The sequence below is a fragment of the Pseudochaenichthys georgianus genome, chromosome 1 (assembly GCF_902827115.2).
Source record: "Pseudochaenichthys georgianus chromosome 1, fPseGeo1.2, whole genome shotgun sequence".
NCBI lineage: Eukaryota > Metazoa > Chordata > Actinopteri > Perciformes > Channichthyidae > Pseudochaenichthys > Pseudochaenichthys georgianus.
The window spans coordinates 17,302,231-17,322,083 of NC_047503.1; the positions used below are offsets into that span (position 1 = coordinate 17,302,231).

Sequence of the window (19,853 nt, forward strand, 5' to 3'; positions counted from 1 at the left end):
GCATTGAAAGTCATTAGTTCCTCAGAAATGGAAATGGATTATTGATAAACTGATTTACATCAGTCCTAATAGTGTTGCTTTTAAATTGCACTGTAAATGAAGTATGATCACTTCTATAGATGTTTTCAGTTTGCTTCTGAACCAAAGAGAGATCAGAAACGTGGGTTTGTTTACATCATGGCCTCAACAGAAATGGTAAACATCCATTGTACATTTTTTGTGAAGGTAAAATATGTGTTCTCTTTACTTAACTCATAATTTTTGTAACTCCATGTACTTTTTTAAAAAGAAGTATGCAGAGTGATGTGAATCTCCATGCCAGTTAGATGTTGTCTTTAACTAGTGGCCTGTCATCGGCTAAAAAACATGTAAATATGATATATTTCTCAATACTATATTTCTGTGTTGATAATATGCCTCGATGTATTTCAGTTGTGGCATTTCATCCGATTTGATAGCTTTTTTTATTTATAAAAATGTCCGGTAAAAATTAGCTGTATCTTTAACTCTTGTTTTATTTGTAACTCAAACAATTGAAAAAGTCTCAACACCTTTTTAATTTAAAAAAGTGACACAATTGGTTTTCTTTTTGATTCCATGACTCTGTACTATTGGAGCCACTTAGTAGGCTACTTCAAATGTTAGCTCTAAGTTTAGAAATATGCACAGAGGTGGGGCTGTCGTGTCACTCTTTCCACACTAACAACAGTCCATCACACAGTAGTAGTGTCTCATGTCTCTTTAAATATGCGGGTTGCGTAGATCCTTCATGAATGAAACCATGTGATCCAAACATCATTTGACGTCTGGCGCCTCCGACCTAGACTAAAACAAACGAGGAAGGAGTGGATATATGTAGACCTGCGAGAAGGCGTGAGCGGAAAAAACATTTCTCCAACTGTCTCTCTCCACACCGGGTCGACGAGCCATCGGCGAACCCCAACCCTCGAAGGTGCGGTGGGCGAAAGGCGCCAGTTTGACTTCTGGTGAGTCAGCTTTGTCGAAAATGAAATTCCTTAAAAAGTGCTGAATATAGCGGTGTTGTTTTGCTGAGTGTGCACGGCCGCCCAGCTGCCGTATGGTGTTCGCTGCGCTTGTGTTGCCGCTCGTCCCGGTGTTCGCCGCTGCCGCTTCACTCGGCCGATCTCACAGCAGCTGCTGTTTAAAGGGCAGCAGCGGTCTGGTCGTGCTGAATCATCACGACCCAGGCGTCACCCAGACCCGCACATGCTGTTCCGAGACCGGGTCGGGTCGAGTGAACAGCCCCCGCGACACCACCGACCGGCGATATCACAATAACACAGACAAAGGGTGTAAGCCGCGTGCGGCTGTCAAGCTTAAACAGGAGCCATGTGTCGGAATTAGAGCTCCTGCGGGGAGTTTGAGAGCAGCTCGGCTTTTTCTGTGCCGATGGTTAGTCTGGGGATTCCCTTGTTTTGTGTCTACTAAATGCCAAACATATTTAGAAAGGTGAACAAATATAGAGCTAGGGGAAAACATCTTAATGTAGTGTTACAATTTAAGCAGTGTGTGAACCCTCGAAGATTAGCTTGTGCGACTGTCCTCTCTTCGGGGTGCTGAAGCGGCAGCGGCGGACACAAGCTGGAGCCTCCCGCTGCTGTCGCTTCACACGCGGACACGTCTGTTTCTTCTTTGCAGGTAAGATGTAAGATGTGCAGTCATTTTAAATGTAAGTGTGCTAGGTTATAGTTTGTTTTGCGAGCGGTTTTGCGGACTCTCGCGGTTACGTTTTGGTTGACTCTTTGCTTTGCTAAGTTGGCGACAGAAGTGAAATGTGTAAGACAACAATAGACACCCGGCTGCTGCCATCGTATTTATAGCTGTCAGTCGTCCGGAGGTTAGCTACACGGTGTAGCCGCTAGTGAGAGCGCTGCTCCAGAGACTGTTTTGACATTTGCTTTGTGTCAGACGCTGGTCTACACGACAGGCCTGCTGCTCATGTCTCCATTAACATCATATTTTACACGTTTACGTGTCTTGTGCTGTCGGTCTGTCTCCTGGCGTGACCGGTTATACACCGACTGAGCTCGCGACAGAGATGCTGACTCATCACAACGTTGATTTCTCAACGTTTGAGCGAGCTGAGCGGAGGCATGAGGGAGCCATGGCAACATGGCACCGGCGGCAGGCGCGCGGGCGGACAAAGGTCTGGCGCGAGGGAAGGAAGCGCTCGGTTTATATTGGGGGGTTGGCTGTGAAATAAATAGGCCCGGTCATGGAGGATGTTGACGTGTTAATGGGATAATTACAGCCTGAGTGGGCTGCGGAATATTTGTTTAAAATGTGCTAAATGTGTTGTTTTTCAGTGTGGTTTGGTTATTGAGTGGGTTCAAACACATTTACAGTCAAAGTGGATATAAGGCAAATAGAGATAATTTGCAGATAAACAATCAATCAATGTTTATTTATATAGCCCAATATCACAAATGTTACATTTGTCTCAGTGGACTTTACAGTTTGTACAACACGATGTAAATGCTTTATTAACCAGATTTTACTTTTGATATTTCAAACATTTCTTCAGTCAAACAAAGATACTTTCCGTCCTTGCAGTGAACTCCCTTATATTTTAAAGGAAATTATACAAATCTAAAATTAGTGTTGTGTATATATACACAAAATACATTTGGACAAAAACAAATGCCAGCTTGAAGGCAATCGTGAGTTAATGTTGTACATTGACTGCACATACTGTGGCTAAAAAAAGAAAGCACCTCATTGAACTCTAATGCCCTGCAACAGAATATCCTGTGATTGATCTCTTGAAGATGAGCCATTATCTGCTGCCTCGTAGCAACCGATGAGCATTGCAACTCTTAAACACTGAAGAGTAATCGGGAAGCTCTGTGGGCCAAGAAAAACAGAAACTTCACCCCTAATGACTCCATTTCAGCAGCTTTAGTTTGAGTCAGCACTCTGTGGAGTGTATCAAAAGTATGTAGTAAGCAAGTTGGCAAGTACTGTAATAGAGGGTCATAATGATGAAACAGTTGTATCAGTATTGAAGAGAAGAGCAACCCCCCCCCCTTCTCACACACACACACACATTTTTCCCCTTTTCCTTTTTTTCATTTCACACACACAAACGCACGCACGCACGCACACACACACACACACACACACACACACACAAAACCAAGGGGCTAAACTTTTGTTATACTTGGTATCAGTATTTAATCAGTGCTTGAAGTGCATTTCTCTGTCAAGTACTTTCCCCATCCTTCCCTGGTGTTCACGGTAATTGAACGCTGACCAATGCTTATGTGTGCAACTTTGCTGATGGTGGCGGAGCGGCATGGCGCGCAGAGCAAGTGGGGATGAAGGGAGAGGGAGGAAGAATGAGAGATGGGATTTGCGGAGAGATTGAGAACAAGGACCTTTTTGTCTTCAAGGCATTCCCCTGAAAATGCTGAGGCGAAGCAAATGCGCTCTCGCTTAACAGATGGCGTTTTCACTTGTTACTTACCACAGCTCGTTTCTTTGCCTTGCCATGTGTGTGTGAGAGAGAGAGCAGGAGGTTTAACACACCTATACGACGCTGATGTCTAGTTGCTTAAGGGGCCGTGTGTGCACCAAGGTTAACAACAGTGTGTGTTTGAGAGAGCTGCATTTGCAAGATGTAGAACGAAGATGTATGAGAAGTGATCCTATCAGTTGGCTCTTACAACACTTTGCACTTGATTCCTTTTCATCCTTTTCAACAAAGTCTGACTTGAAGCCTCTCTCTTCAGGAGGAAGTCCTATAAGTAATGAGTGCAACATCTCGGTTTCACCAGTGTGTGTGTGAGTCCTTATAAAGTGTGCAGGGTTCAAGTTGATGTAACACTGTGTAAAACCTCCTCTAGGTGTGTGAGGAAGGAAGGATGGGACAGCAGCGTCTGATCATTGTATCCCACTGAGAGGAAGTGATGCACGTGTGCAGAGAGCTGAAACAGTTAGTTGGTTAATCAATAAGATAAATAATAGGCAGACATTGTAAATCCATTTTTATTTCTTTTAGCAAAACATGCTTGAATGTCATTTATTTAAACGTGAATATGTGCTTACTCTCTTATTATAGTGAACTGAATATGTTTTACGTTTAAATAAGCTCATGTTTTATTTTGTAATGTTTTAGACATTTTATAGGACAATCAATTCTTCCCCTCTTCTTTAAAGCTTATTTGGGCATTCATAGTAAAGCAGTATGCCAAAGACATGGGTTGGAATAATACCTTATTGTCTGTTTTGTTTGATCTTTTGCTCATCATTATTTGAATGAATCTGACGATTTCTTTTGATTACTTGATTAATGGTTTGCCCAAAAAAATGAAAATCATCGAAGGCAGTCACTGAAAAGTCTTGTTTTGTTTAACCACAAATCCCCCTAAAGTCTAAGTATTTGGTTTACAATCATATATAACAAAAAAACAGCAAATATTCTCATTTGAGAAACTGGAAACAGAGATGACTGACCAATATGAATTGATGAATTGTCTCAGCTCTAGTTTTAGAAGGAGTTTAAAAGGAATGAACACTTGCAAACATGCAGTAAAGCACCCTGACCTTAGTGTAAATGTTACCCTTGAGTGAAGCTAATAATGTTAACCTTGTTATGTAGCTGAGCAACGCCTTGTACCTACTGATGCATTCACCAAAACAAGATTTTATTCGATAGCTTGCTTTAAATAAAATTCAAATCTGCAAACTGTGCGTGCGTGCGTGCGTGCGTGTGTGTGATCTACTGGGATCCACTTCAGAAAAAGTCTTGTTATGTTTGCACGTGTCCGAGAGTGGGAGAGAAGCAAAGAGAGAGATAAGTGAACGCGGGAACACAAGACAGAGTGGGTGAGGGAGGGGGAGAGAGGGAGGGAGGCAGAGAGTAAAGGAAGCAGTGAGGCAGATCAATAGTCGAGTGTTTTTTCTCCACAGTAATGATGAAATATGGTGTAAGCAGATCTGGTGCATAATCATTGCTGTGCTCCACTGTTTTTCCTGCTTCTGTGTGAGTGTGTCCTTGTGTTGTTTTGACTGTGTGTGTGTTTACACTCACTCTCACTCCACAAGTGTCTCCACTCCTTATTTACGTTACCGTACTGAGAGCCGAAAAATGAAACCCAGATAAACCCTATTGCCACACACACACACACACACACACACACACACACACACACACACACACACACACACACACACACACACACACACACACACACACACACACACACACACACACACACACACACACACACACACAGACACTTCTTCAGATAGTGTACAGGCACAAACACAAGCATAAAAACATCAGCACACACAAAGCGCTACATTTTTGGTGATGAGACAACAAATGAAAGTCTCTGTAAAAATGTGTGAGTTACAGTTAGAAGACTTTTGACAAGCTGGCGGCCTGTTAAAAATATTTATATTTATCCGACTTAAAAATACGGACCAAACACACTTACCCTCTGGCCCAGGATTTCATTCTCAGCCGCTGTGCCTCGCCTCTCGGGGGCAACCTCCGCCTTCACGAGGTCTCGGTGCTCCTTCATGTACAGCATGAAGGCATTCAGGGGCTTCCGGACGTACGGGCGGTTGGTGTCCTGCTGTTTGTTATGCCATCTCTTTCTACGGGAAAAAAAAGAAAGAAATGTTAGTATAAATATAGAACATATGGGTACTGTGTTGTTACAATAAACCCCTTTAAAATACATGTATTATAATAATGTTTGACACACACACACACACACACACACACACACACACACACACACACACACACACACACACACACACACACACACACACACACACACACGTTAAAGGGATCAGGAAATGGAAACGCGTTTACATTCAGATGAAGTGTCTCAAATGACTGATCCATTCCTCTGTCCTAGAATGAGTTGAAACACTAATATTACAAAGCCGCTTTTCAGAGTCAGGTGCTCGCGGTAGCCCTCTCAGGACCTTCGGGCTTATTTTGGAGCTTTCTGAGCAGGCTCCTGTTAAACACTCATTCCCACACACACACACACACACACACACACACACACACACACACACACACACACACACACACACACACACACACACACACACACACACACACACACACACACACACACACACACACTGAGCAATGATTCTGTTTTGCATGCAGTGTTGAGATATATTGAGAATGAAGTCGTGGAGATGTAACAGGAATACCCCTACTAGTGGTTGTCTACCAGTTGCATCATCTCTATGCGCCAAATTGCCGCATTTTTTTAACTGCAGTGTGACGATCGTAGAATTGTGCTATGATTTCTGAACCTTTTTACATAACACAACACACAGAGTGGATTGAAGCCAAACAGCAAAGAGAGGGAAGAAAGGGGGGTGTGTGTGAACTTTTAACCATTAAACTTAACCTTTAATATTTCTTGTGTTGACACCTGAAAATGTGTTTAGGAGCCTTTTTGATCTGCCTTGCATGACCCTTTGACCTTTGTAGATAAGGCTGACATCTGGGGAATTCAATCAAATGAAATGCCAAACATATTTACTTCACTATCACTGAAAAAACTTGGAAAGGTTCAAATGTAAGACCAATTCATGATCGTCCGATTCTCTGACAAGATAGAGGGGATGTCAAATGTGCTTTGGATGTATTTCTGTATCGACTAACTCTTCAGTTTATTAGCTTATCCTGTTAGCTCTAGAGCTGACAAAGCTGAAAGACGAAACCGGTAGAAGACCTCCTCCTGACTGCCACTGTGTTTTGTTTTGTCGTTTTTGTTGTTTTTTCTTAGTCTGTTGTCTACCTGCCCCAGTCTATCTACCCCCCCCCCCCCCCCCCTCATATTGTAAAGCGTCTTTGGGTACTATAAAAGCGCTATATAAATCCAATTTATTATTATTAAGACGAGTTTGATTTCTGGTGTTCTTCGTACTGGAAACCGTGCAATATATTATCAAGTAAGATTACAAATAGTAATACATTTGGATACTATGCATACCCAAAAAACCTTCACGTTTCTTGGAGAAGATGAGGAAAAAAGTACAACTTTAGATTTGTAGCATTTCTTTTTTTATCCTATGCTTCTTTCTTCATCGTAAGTGAAATGACATGTTCTGCATACTGTGGTTTGACAGTATGGAGCATTAGGCTTTATGTATGATCTTCTCATGTGTGCTACAAGGAGATGTGTCATACTTGGAATGGCAACAGTCGGAGGTGCATGTACCCACATACTACAGTGAGTGTATTTCGGTGAGCATGATGCCTGTCATACCATCTTGAAGTGGAAGCAAACGTGAGACCTTAGAATGGTCCCAAGGAATGTCCCAGTGCAAAAGGCCACGGCTCTCCATGACGCCCCGGGAGCTCCGTACACATGTCCTCTTGTTTGTTCTGCTCTTAAATCGTTGTTTCTGATCATATTTCCTCGTGATGCTCGCTGTGTACTGAAACCTTCCCTTACTCTCGAGTCAGTATTGCTGACTTGTACAACCCCGTACAGCGCCTGGGGGAAGTAACATATGGTTTAACTCGGTGCTGTCTCCCTGTTATCCACACACGGAAAGAGAGAACCAACTTAACCAAGCTTTCCCTACTCTTACAAAAAAAAGCCCTTGTGAAAAAAAGGAGCTAGAGAGCTCAATCGCCTGACAGTGCAGTTTTTTTTGCTTGTGTTGGGAAATGTGTCATCACACTCCTTACACTCCGACTTACTACCTGGAATGGGAAAAACGTGTCGACGCTAGGACTTTTTCTCGCCTTTAATAACACACTTGCACCAACACCGTCTCGCGCGTACGTTACCACCGTGCGCACGCACACACACACACACACACACACACACACACACACACACACACGCACACAATACCCTTTTTGAACTCTCAGAAGGTGTGGAAGTGATCGCTCTTCCCTCTGCATGTATTACAATATGCATATCCTTGTGTGTTCTCCCTTGCTCCCCTCTGTCTGTGTTATCATGCTTATTTCACGCTCTGCATACCTCCTCCCAGTTAATTGCCTCCGGCTCCTTTCTCCACACACCCCGGCTCAAACTGGGGTGCCTTTTATCCCCCCCTCTCTCCATGGCCCTGTATACCTCTGCTGAGAGCCTGCCCCCATATGCACAGGTTGCCATTATCGCTGATCTGATTCCTGATTCTCAATTAGCCTGCACGCAGTGCTCGTGGTTAATTATTCACCCACTCCCCCAACACCCTCGGCCCTCCCTAGATCAATGATCTTTTTGAATACAGAGCCAAGGTGGGCCGGAGCCAGGAGTGTTGTGGTGCACTGAGCTTTTCATTCAGGGTCCCTACACTTGGCTCTCTTTGTGTCTTTCCACCAGGTCCTCTCGCGGCCGCCGTCCTTTGTGCTCCACATTATTGCTCTGAGAGTTGCCTGAGGGAGGGGGCGCCGGTAAGGCTGTTGTTGGGGTTATTCAATAAAGACAGACTTGCCACTGCAAGCGACGTGTGACTACAGTCTATTCTTGATCATTGTCTGTGTGCTCCCTTGTTTATGCTTATGTACACACACACACACACACACACACACACACACACACACACACACACACACACACACACACACACAGCTCCTCACGCTGTTCTGAAGAGAGACGAGTGGTTGCTCTACGTCTTGTGCACTTTTAATCTCTTTGTGAAGCCCCCTTGATCTCTGTGTTCACCTCCTGCCACGCTATTACTCTTGTTTACCTCCTGCCTCTAGGACTTGATTTGTCAAGAGGTGTGTGTGTGTGTGTGTGTGTGTGTGTGTGTGTGTGTGTGTGTGTGTGTGTGTGTGTGTGTGTGTGTGTGTGTGTGTGTGTGTGTGTGTGTGTGTGTGTGTGTGTGTGTGTGTGTGTGTGTGTGTGTGTGTGTGTGTGTGTGTGTGTGTGTGTGTGTGTGTGTGTGTGTGTGTGTGTGTGTGTGTGTGTGTGTGTGCAGTAGTTTCATTGCCCTGGATCAGCCTCAAAACCTTTCTAATTGGAGGTGTTAGTCATGGTCGTTGCTGAGTTCAGGGTTTTTTCACCGACCCCAATCCCCCCCCATCCAATCCTCCCTCCCCTCTCTCTAACTCTCTCTCTCTCTTTCTCTCTCTCCCTACACCCCCCCCCCCCCCCACTTCTGTACCCAACAGCTAAGCTCTTACAAATGTGTTGAGGATGCATTTTCACCCAAACACTTTCCCACCCCCTCTTCTTCCTCCTTCTCTGCCCCCCCCCTCCCCATCATGTTCCTCCTCATTGGCGTTACTCCCTCTATCCCCTCCGCTGTCCCCCCCTCCTCCTTCTCATCCTCCTTATCCTCCTCCTCACTTGCCTCTCTCTTTTCCTTCTCTTCTTTCTCCCTTGTCATTTGCACCCCCCACCCCGTCCTCATACTCAGCATTTTTCTGGGCTGTGGGTGTGATGTCTCCGCTGTAACGCTAATCAGCTCTGGAGGACGTCAGCATTCTTTTCAGTCCTTCGCCCCCTCCTTCCACCAGCACCCCCCCTCCTCCTCCTTTCTTACCTAGTCTTCACCTTGCTATCCCACCAACTCCTCACCTTCTCCCCCCCCCGCTTTCTCCTCCTCTAGCTTTTATATTACTCGTCTCCATCACTTCTTATCTCTTCTTCCATCCCGGGCCCCATGTCCCATCCTTTTTGTGTGTGTGTGTGTGTGTGTGTGTGTGTGTGTGTGTGTGTGTGTGTGTGTTGTCTCTCCACTGTAACTGTAAGCAGCTCTGCTCTCGAGTTGTCAGCGTTCTGTGGGTTGCTCCATAAAAATACAGCCTGCCACAGCAAAAAAGCTGTGTGTTGTAGCAACAGTGGCTGTGGCATTGACCACACCGCAGCGACCACCCCGCAAGCATTATGGGAAGGACACCTCTGGCACTTTGTGTGTGTGTGTGTGTGTGTGTGTGTGTGTGTGTGTGTGTGTGTGTGTGTGTGTGTGTGTGTGTGTGTGTGTGTGTGTGTGTGTGTGTGTGTGTGTGTGTGTGTGTGTGTGTGTGTGTGTGTGTGTGTGTGTGTGTGTGTGTGTGTGTGTGTGTGTGTGTGTGTGTGTGTGTGTGTGTGTGTGTGTGTGTGTGTGTGTGTGTGTGTGTGTGTGTGTGTGTGTGTGTGTGTGTGTGTGTGTGTGTGTGTGTGTGTGTGTGTGTGTGTGTGAGAGCGAGAGAGAGAGAGAGAGTGTACGCCCAAGATGAATGGCAATGCCTTTGCTCAGCAGATGATCCTTAACCTGGATGACTTACACATGGCCTCAGCTCTCTGACAACACACATGCGCGCACACACACACACACACACACACACACACACACACACACACACACACACACACACACACACACACACACACACACACACACACACACACACACGCATACACACAGAAACACACACACAGTTTACTGCTGTTGTGTAGGTCAGGTTTGTTGTCTAACCTTGATGACATATCCCGAACAGATGCCATTTGTCTTAATCTTGTCCAATAGTAAACTTAATACATTAAAAGAAAAGCAACGTAAACAAGGAACTTGACCTTTCCTCTAGAGACCACAAGGACATACATTAATCAATGACGAGAGTAATCATTAGTTGTTGTCATAGCACACAAACCATTCTTTCTTACCTCAGTCAGTAAATCAGTGTACCTGACTTGACTCAATCAAACGTCTCTTTTCATTTCGTTCAACCTGAATTTGTTCTCTGATTTACTTTACAAATGTAGAAGCCACAACAAATGAGTGACGATTATTCAAAGTGACCTTAAAGTCAAATGATTATTAAGGATCTGTATTGGTATTACAATGACCTTTTGTGCACCTGCAGTTATTCCATTTGCTAGTTGCTTTTATCTAAGACATTTTAATTATGTTTTGTCAAGTGTGGAGTAAAACCATTCATCCACAGCAAGCTCAATTCCACACGTATCGAGCCTTCTTTCGCACTTTAAACAGAACCACACATTTGCACTTTGTGTACTTGTAGGCAAGCATTTTACGTGTGAGTTTTATTTTTGCCCCACTGGCATGGCGGCGGGGGATTGTGCGTGTGTGTGTGTGTGTGTGTGTGTTCTTGCTGGCATGCTTTTTGTTTGCATGTAGAATGGGTTATGGGGGTTGGGGCACAGGGGAAATAAACCAGTGCCTGGCAGGGAAACAGCCTTCTCTGTTCCCCCCCACCCTCCCACTCTCTGTTCCTCCCCCACCCCCAGCAGCCACCCTCAGTTTTCGCGTCTTTGATCCATCTATTGTGCGATGATACACCTCCAGCTGTGGAAGGCTGCATCCCAACAAAACGCAACGCTACAGCGCTACACGAGGATGAAAGACATTTGGTTATTGAAGAAGAAGAAGAAGAATCTCCATGAATTGTCTGACCTTTACTTATGAAGGAGTGCTTGAAGTCTGATTCTTTGAATAATGCTTTAGCAAAAGTCCATGTAGGGAAAAGTGTAGCATTTGATTATTATTCGGTTTTTCCCTGACAGATTTCTGACTTGACGTGCTGTGTGCATGATGATTACTTGTATATGTGTATGTTTTTTTTCTGTGATGTACAGCTATTTATAACTGTAGGATCTGTGGCAGCCTCGCACAAACACTAACAGACAGGCAGGCAGACAGGTGCATTGTGGGGGAGGTTCAGTGGCATGTCAGTGCATTGCCTTGTGACAGAAAAGAATAAGAATGAAAGAGCAATAGACACGTTGTTGTCGTATGTCATCACTTCTCTTAATGAGGAGAGTTTTCAATTTTTTTGAAGGACTGAAGAAATATAACACATTTCCAATTCTTACTTTTTTAAAGAGACCCTGATGTGTAAATGATTACAGATTGTCTTTAATCAGCAAATAGCTTCAACTAAAACTCTGATTCAGCAGTATAGGTGTGGAGGTTTGGCTTGAAAGCAGGTGTTTCTGTGCATCAGTCGGCCAATCACATTCAAGCACAGCCTTTATGTGACCACCCTCCTGCCCTGTAGGCTTTCCTCAGCCTGCAGCTATACTTTGGGCAAAACCCTAAGCTTTTTAGAAAAGGACTTGGAAGGTTTTAAATGATGTAAAATCTGAGAGGTAAAGGGGGAATAAAGAAATGTGTGCGGCAGGATAGGAGAGAGAGAGAGAGAGAGAGAGAGGAGGAAAGGGGTGAGAGAGTGAGATCAGGAATCTGCTGATTCATCATGACTCATGATGATCGCTCAGCAGCAGCAACAATAGCCGCCCTTTATCGAACACACACACACACACACACACACACACACACACACACACACACACACACACACACACACACACACACACACACACACACACACACACACACACACACACACACACACACAGGTCTGAGAGATGAGAGCCGGTCAACGTGCCACACAAAGCATCGCATTGAGAGCTTGTGGAGATGCTCATCTGTGGAGCTGTGCGCACTGAGGACTGATCTCATCTGTTCACTTCCAGGCTCCCTCTTTGTTGACGTCTGAGTCACACTGTGTTCTCTACATCCTTTTGTCTCTTGTTTCCCCTTTGGTACCAACGCGTAAACATCAGTTAATCTGGTTTACCTACATTTGTATCAAGTAATTGTAGGTCTATACCTGCTTTACACATTCTCTATTGTCTACACTACAGTCACTATGGTGTGTGTGCGTGCGTGTGCGTGTGTGTGTGTCTGTCTGTGTGTCTCTGTGCGTGTTAGGGCTCTAACTGTTGGTTTTCCCCTGAGATCCTTCCCACCAATGTCACCACTTCCTATTCATTTTTTACGCTCATTCCTACTGGCCTAAATCCAACCAATAAGAGTTCAGCAACACAAAGGTGGTGGGCACTGTTGGTGTAACCACCAGGAACAGGAAGTCAGGGAAATTCTAAGAAAGGTTTGTGTGTCACTTTCACTCTCACAATGTGACAAGCATGCATGAAACGCAACATGCTCTCACAACAGGGCTCCAACAGTACATATCAAACTGGCGTATCTCCACTGGTCCTGGTGGGTATTGACTCACACTTGGTTTAATCTTATTCATCTCAAGGAACCATATGTTTCTTTTTTAATGCTATTACTCTGTTACCTGGCAACACGCAGAACTTGAACTGCTTTTTGGGTGTTTCTATGCTAATGCTTCGTACTCTCTTTTGTCTCCGTAGGTGTGTTCAGAAGAGCAAGGCACTTGTGGCATGACGACGACTAACAAAGGAAATAAAGCCTTGAAGGTAAAAGGGCCGCATATGTTTTACGCTTAATCCTCTATGTTTGAGATGTGGTTCTGTTTCACGACCCTTTTTTCGTCCTGCTTGCTCCAGGTGAAGCGTGAGCCGGGGGAGAATGGCACCACCCTCACGGACGACGAGCTGGTGACCATGTCAGTGCGGGAACTGAACCAGCACCTCAGAGGGCTCACCAAGGATGAGATCGTGCAACTGAAACAACGGCGGCGCACCCTGAAGAACCGGGGCTACGCCGCCAGCTGCCGGGTGAAGAGGGTCACCCAGAAGGAGGAGCTGGAGAAGCAGAAGAGCGTGCTGCAGCAGGAGGTGGACAAACTGGCCAATGAGAACGCTTCCATGCGCGCGGAGCTGGACGCTCTGAGGTCTAAGTACGAGGCGTTGCAGACCTTCGCCAGGACTGTGGCACGGAGCCCCTCTGTGGGGGTCGGTGTGAGGGGGGGAGGAGGAGGCATGGCGTCGTCAGTCATTGGCCCGTTCATACCGGGGAAGATGGCAACAGCCACCAGCGTGATCACAATAGTAAAGTCAAAAACAGATGCACGGTCTTGAGGGAGGGAAAGATAGATGAGGGGGCGTAGTCATTCTTCTTCTCTGCCACCCACCTGTCCTCCACCTGCACTGACGTCAAACAGCTGGGCGCTCTCCATCACATCGCCTCAGCACCATCACCTGTCTCAGATCAGTGCAGCTGGAGGAAAGGGTGGAAGCAGTGGAAGATTGTTGAGACTCTAAAGATGCAAGTCCTTGGTCGGCGCATGATCATTTAGCACAGGACAGATACACAGGGTTCCCACGGTCACTGGAAACCTGGAAAAGTCCAAGAATTTGAGATTAGGTTTACACCAGGCCACGGGGGAAACATTTAAGAATGTCAATGCCCAAAATACTACAAACCAAGATGTAGAACATTTGAATTCGCTACACTAGGCATGTCGTGATAACTACTTTATTTAAAATGTTCTTTAATATTCAAACATTGGAATTGGAAAGTGAACAACACTTAAATATCCTTAATAAATAAAAGAATGATTCAAATAGACTCTCAGGCTGTGTGTTGCACAATGCCGAAGTCCTTTTACGGGCGGGAAAAAACATTGGCTAACATGTGGTTTACATTTGAATCTTAACAAAGTCAAATCTAGGTCAGCAAAACAATCATGTCCTTATATTGTTGGGTAATGTAATATCGTGACAGGCCTATGCCACCCAAACAAAGATATTCAAACACACAACATTTGTATTGGAGCCACAAAGATGGTGCTTATGTATTTCTCAAAAAATCTTGGGACCCTGAGTTCCAACAGAATACGCAAGATTCCCCGTGACCTGCTGATTTCAGTCCCATCATGCTCCACCCTAGCCAAGAACTTTTTAAGAGAAGTACTAGAGAAAATATATATTACACAATGGTGGTAACTGTATTTCTACTGTTTTGTACCGTGTTGTCATTCACATGAGGTCCAAAGTGTATTCTCTGTGCGTCAATTGTTATATCAGGAATTCTGTGAAATTCTGTTGCGCGTGTTTGGTATTGCTATATTTAGTTAGCTGTATTTTTTTCCACGATCTCTTCACTTTCTATGTACAGCTCTCTTTCTCTTACCTATTGTTTCTCTGTCCTTCCATTTCTCAATTCCAACTGGTTTCCATTCTTACACACAGTACTTCCTGGATCCAACAGAAAGAAGGGCGATAAGGCAATTGATATTTACCAAAAAACACAACATACTATAGAGGAAAGGAGATAAGGTTACTGACCTTAACTCAGTTTATAGGAATCTTCAGGGAAATGGTCTTTTGAACACCAGGGCTGAATCAAGATAAAGTTGTCTTCTGTCTCTCAAAAGTATGTTGAAAAAAATTGGAAGGGCAAGTGCCTTTGGTCTCCTGATGATATGCATCAACTCAAAGGCAAGAGGAATTCTGGGAGGACGGTGGAGATTCAATGCAGTTGTTTGTTTATATACCTGTGCTTAATGTGAAACACTGACCAATCAGGAATCAGGTTGTGGCAGCATTTAACTGTGCGTTGTTGTATGAGCTGTGTAGTAGCAAGATTATAAAAATCAATTACACCCATTTATGTGACTCGGCAGTTCATAAACTTAAATATAAATATATATTTCAGCATCTAATACTTACCCCGCATCACCATGGATTCTTGAACAAATCTTTGGGTTTTTTCGGAAACCCCCACCATTAATGGAGAATCAAAAATCGTATAAACATTTGGGTGATTTTAAGTCAATTGGGGCCACATTTTAGAACAGCAAAGCCAATATATCTGTGCTAAAACTTTACTATTCTATACACTTTGGACTTGCTCAAGAGTGAGACTATTAAGTGTTTTAAATCTTAAAATGTTTGGTAAATTCATGTATTTGGAAATTATGGGCACACAACTGGATAAATGAGACTTATATTACACTTTACAAGTTGTGTTAGTTTTTAAACATATTTTTACATATCATGTTGCTGTTTTAAAAACGCAGCCACTATTATTTGGAAATTAAATTGGACTTTCTCCCATTTTTGGATTCTTTTATCACTGTGGGGGTATGCTAATTTTGTTCAAGAGCTCAAGGTAATACAGGACGAGTCATCACTTTGTTGGTGAAGTATTCCTTCAAAAAGAAAAGAACAAGAAGTATTGGCAAAACCGCGCCATTTTCTTTTACAGAACAAGCTTTTTGGAAAGTTGTTATGAGTAAAAACCGGTTTTATGCTAATAATATGGTTTGCGTGTTTATGAATTTGATTGGCTACTGACTCAAACATCTAGGTTATTTCACCTACAGCAACATTCTTGCCTCTAATCAAAGCGGTTAATGTTGCTTTCTCTCGCTTTGAACCACAAAGTCTTCTCACTGACTGCAGTCAGCCAGCAATGCTTATTCTCTGAATTAAAGGTCACACAAATGGGATGTCATGTCACAGTTTTACCATAAAAGTAGTCTTACGTGGTGTTCTATACTCCAAGAATCTGTGTCTATGTACGGTAGAGTCTGGAATTTTATAAAGACAATTATCTTTGCATTGTTTGTAACGACCTGTAAAAAAAAAAAAAAAAAAAAAAAAATAGGTGTAACAAAATCTGTTTGATATACAGTATCTCTCTATTTTGCAATTGTACCAAAAGTGGCTTAACTACTGAATAGCTTTGTTTCTTCTCTTGTGACTAGGCACGTGTGTGTAACCGTGAACTAGCGTGTGGTGTGCTGTGTAGGTATGTGACGAGGTAACTATAACTATTTCATGGATATGACTTTGATCCTTGTTTGATTTCAGGCCAAAGCGGGGGATGACACTGTAGGTCACTTTCTCTAATCAGAAGATCTTTGTCCTCCCTCAGCTCCTGCACCGCAGACGTGTTACACCATGTTTATCTGCTCTTAATCTGCACTCATCATTTGTACATGTAGCACATATTTCTGAACAGGATGTCTGCGGCTTTATTTTGGTCCTTGCAGCGTTAAAAGCTAGTTATTGACCGATGAGATGAGGAAGTGTTATGGTGAACCTCACAGGCTTCATGATATATCGTGTATTCAGGTCATCCGGTAAAGTAATAGCGATGTAAAACTCAACAATGGGCCTGTGCTGCACCACCCCCTGCTCCATCAATAGGTTATTTTTGTAATGTGTGATGAGAAAACATCTTGTTTTGCGGTGTACATTTGACATAGTTCTGTATATATATTGTTCCTGTTTTGTTTTGATCTGTAAGTGTCAGGGAAGTGAAATTTGTTAACGTATTTGGTGTTTTATGAAGTGAAAAAGTATTCTGCTGTTTAATGGTTTGTCTGTCAAAGAGTTAGGTTTACTTCACAAAGTCCAATTGCCTCAACTGGATTTTTTTTCCTTTAAACTAATGGAAACCTGATATAAATAATTTACCGAAATATAGAAGCAATTGACATGATATAACGAGAGACTATACATGCAGCCTTTGTCCTGAACCGGTCCTTTTCCACTGTGAAGAAAACGTGGTTAACCAGCCTACTGCTGTGCAGTTATTAAGATGAGTGTCTGAATCGACGGTAATATCAAATCAAACAGGTGAACAAAGGCATTGGTAGGGAAATGTGTTTAAAACATATTATTTATCTTTCATCTTTACACTGTATGTTAAGCTAACCGTGACATTTGAGGACTACAAATGTCAAAATAAAAATGTCTCAGTCATTTTATTGAAATGTCTTATCACAGGAATATCCTCCATGGTATTCAGCCACAAGCAAGTATAGGTATCACACCCAGCATATTTATGTATGTGCTCTTTATTTGTAATTTATTTTTGAATGTGTCCTGTTTTGTGTACTCGGAATAACATTATTATATTTCCCTGATGGAGTTTTTTTCCTATGTAATTTCACTTTTTATTTGCTTTTTTAAATTGTAATGAATTTGTTCTGGCTCATCCTGTGTTGTGTGTGTGAGGTCATAGTGGTATCCATTAGAGGGGGAAACCACTAAGGGTGTATCGTGTCAAGTTGAAACAGAATGATGAAACGTCCTGATGCCTGTGAAAGCCTACGTAACACCCACTATGATATGAATGCTCCTGTTGTTTTTAAACGATGCATACTGTGTAAGCAAAGATCTGTTCACATGGTGGCTGCTGTTTAATAGACATGAAACATCATCAAGAAAAAGACCTCCTGCTCCCAGGAGGAGTGACACATTGGTAGCTGTTGAGTGGAGTTGTCTCTTTTATAAAAGCAGGTGTGATGTGACATGTTAAATAGCTGTGGTTATCAATCCATTTGTGGTTGTGAATGCCAGCACCAGTTTGTCTCTCTTTTATGTGTTGTGGCTTACATTGCTTTTTTCACCATGTCACTTAACAATCAACTGTGAAAACATTGAAATCATCATATAGGTTTGATCAACTTCCATTTGAGAAGAAGGAGAAATCTAAAAGAACTCAAGAAAAACATGACTTTTGTCTTCCGGACTTTGTTGTATTCCTACAGTCAGGGTGAAATATTTCTCCCGAATGTTCACTCAGCAGAAACGATCTGATGACAAATAGGCCGATTATCAGACAGAGCATCTTGGTGGCTTTTCATAACCGAGTTTATGGGCTTGTTAGGCAACGCTGACCTTATTTCGCTCTGCCTGTACAGGGGTCATACCCTCTGTCTGAAGAGACCTTTCATTACAAATCCAAGCTCCTAAACTTGCTTCCATAAATATTTGACAGAGGCAGAAAGGAGTGGTGGAGACACATCGGATAAAACCCCACTCCATTTATCCCAGCCCTCTTTACAAAGTGTCAGCGAGTTAACTTAGCAGCACTTCTACAAAACCTCAGATTCTTCTAGAAGACGTAAATCATTAACTTCTTATCTCCCTGCCTGGATGAACAGTATGTAGTCAATCAGTTGTTTTCCTGTCTACTGATTCACGCCACAGGACCTTAAAAGCCCTTTCACCCTCCTCCAATGCCGATCGATGAGAGTAAATGAACCAAGGATTCCTTTGATGATTTGTTTGGTGTTGTCATCAATAATAATGTTGGTTTTGTACTTCCTTCTGCTGCTCTCTCTTACTCTCTGCCCTTATCAGTTGCAAAGCCTCTAGCCTACAATACTTACTCAGAGTTTCACATCACATTCACTTATTTCTATGTTTTGCTTGTCATTGTAACAGTCTCTCTATTTTTACTACTTTAATGTTTTTTCCCCCCATTAAACCATGTGATCATTTGGACAGGTTATTCATGGAGATATGTTTGTGTTTCTAAAAGTATATTATGGTCAGTTTAAAGCTATAGAAAAGTAGTGACTGTGTGAATATGGCATAGCCTGTTCAGAAAAAGCACTTGTAATAGGAAATTCTGTGTTTTGTAATATTTCTGTAAGGGGTGTAATAAATTGTTCTACGACAGTACTTTATACGGGAAAATACTTTAAATGTGACAGTCTTTGTAAGTATTTATCTTCAACTAAATTATTGTACTTCTTTTTTTGTTGCAATTTGTAGATATGTGAGGTGATGATGACAAGGTATTGGTAATCATGAAATTAAATGTTTCATCATCGGTCTGGTGCATCTTTTAATTTATTGATGTATATACTGTATGTTTGTTGATAAACAGCTTACTTTATTTTGTATATGACCAATAAACATGTTTTGAAATGGAACAGCTGTTGTGTACCATATATACATTGGAAATTATTCAGCAAGTTAATTAAGGCTAATTAAGGAAAAGGGAAAGACTTTTACATTTTTTAATCAATCACAATTATTTAACATTTTCCTCATTCCAAATAACGACATTTATTACATAAATAATTATAAATGTACCATTGACAGCCAAAAGTAAAATAATACTGGAAATATATAATTTATTTAGATATAATATCCCTGATATGCCCTGATACTTTCACATTTTGATTGCTTTAAATTTTTTATTTATATTACATCTAGCACATAATTTAGAGAAAAATACAATTGACAAATACAGATTCTCAATATAAAACATAAAACCGACACATTTCTGCTGTGTCAACTTAAAATGTGGTTCAAATAATGGTTTAAAATATAAAGAAAATATGGAATCTATAGTCTATACTCAACCTATGATTTGTAATTTTTAAATTCAATTGTTGGGGTGCCAATAGACCACAA

General features: G+C 42.5%; 1 protein-coding gene across 3 annotated transcripts; it reads left to right on the plus strand.

The window, feature by feature from the left end:
* The first annotated feature begins 562 nt into the window (after positions 1-562).
* On the plus strand, positions 563-19,117 carry LOC117459280 (transcription factor MafG-like). 3 transcript variants are annotated; one of them, XM_034100189.2, is made up of 3 exons: positions 563-986; positions 13,137-13,202; positions 13,293-19,117. In XM_034100189.2, the coding sequence occupies exons 2-3, from the start codon at positions 13,167-13,169 to the stop codon at positions 13,764-13,766; spliced, it is 510 nt and encodes a 169-aa protein (XP_033956080.1). In that variant the 5' UTR covers positions 563-986; positions 13,137-13,166; the 3' UTR covers positions 13,767-19,117. The 3 variants fall into 3 exon arrangements, with proteins under 3 accessions (XP_033956080.1, XP_033956147.1, XP_033955943.1); XM_034100256.2 differs by lacking the exon at positions 563-986 and adding an exon at positions 996-1,659; XM_034100052.2 differs by lacking the exon at positions 563-986 and adding an exon at positions 12,878-12,978.
* The last annotated feature ends 736 nt before the right edge of the window (positions 19,118-19,853 follow it).

Bases quoted from the DNA above. Each gene is read 5' to 3' on its own strand.
- LOC117459280 (XM_034100052.2), top strand. From the start codon at position 12,907: ATGAAACGCAACATGCTCTCACAACAGGGCTCCAACAGTACATATCAA. The intron at 12,979-13,136 runs GTGGGTATTGAC...TTGTCTCCGTAG, and splicing joins GCGTATCTCCACTGGTCCTG to GTGTGTTCAGAAGAGCAAGG. The intron at 13,203-13,292 runs GTAAAAGGGCCG...TGCTTGCTCCAG, and splicing joins AAGGAAATAAAGCCTTGAAG to GTGAAGCGTGAGCCGGGGGA.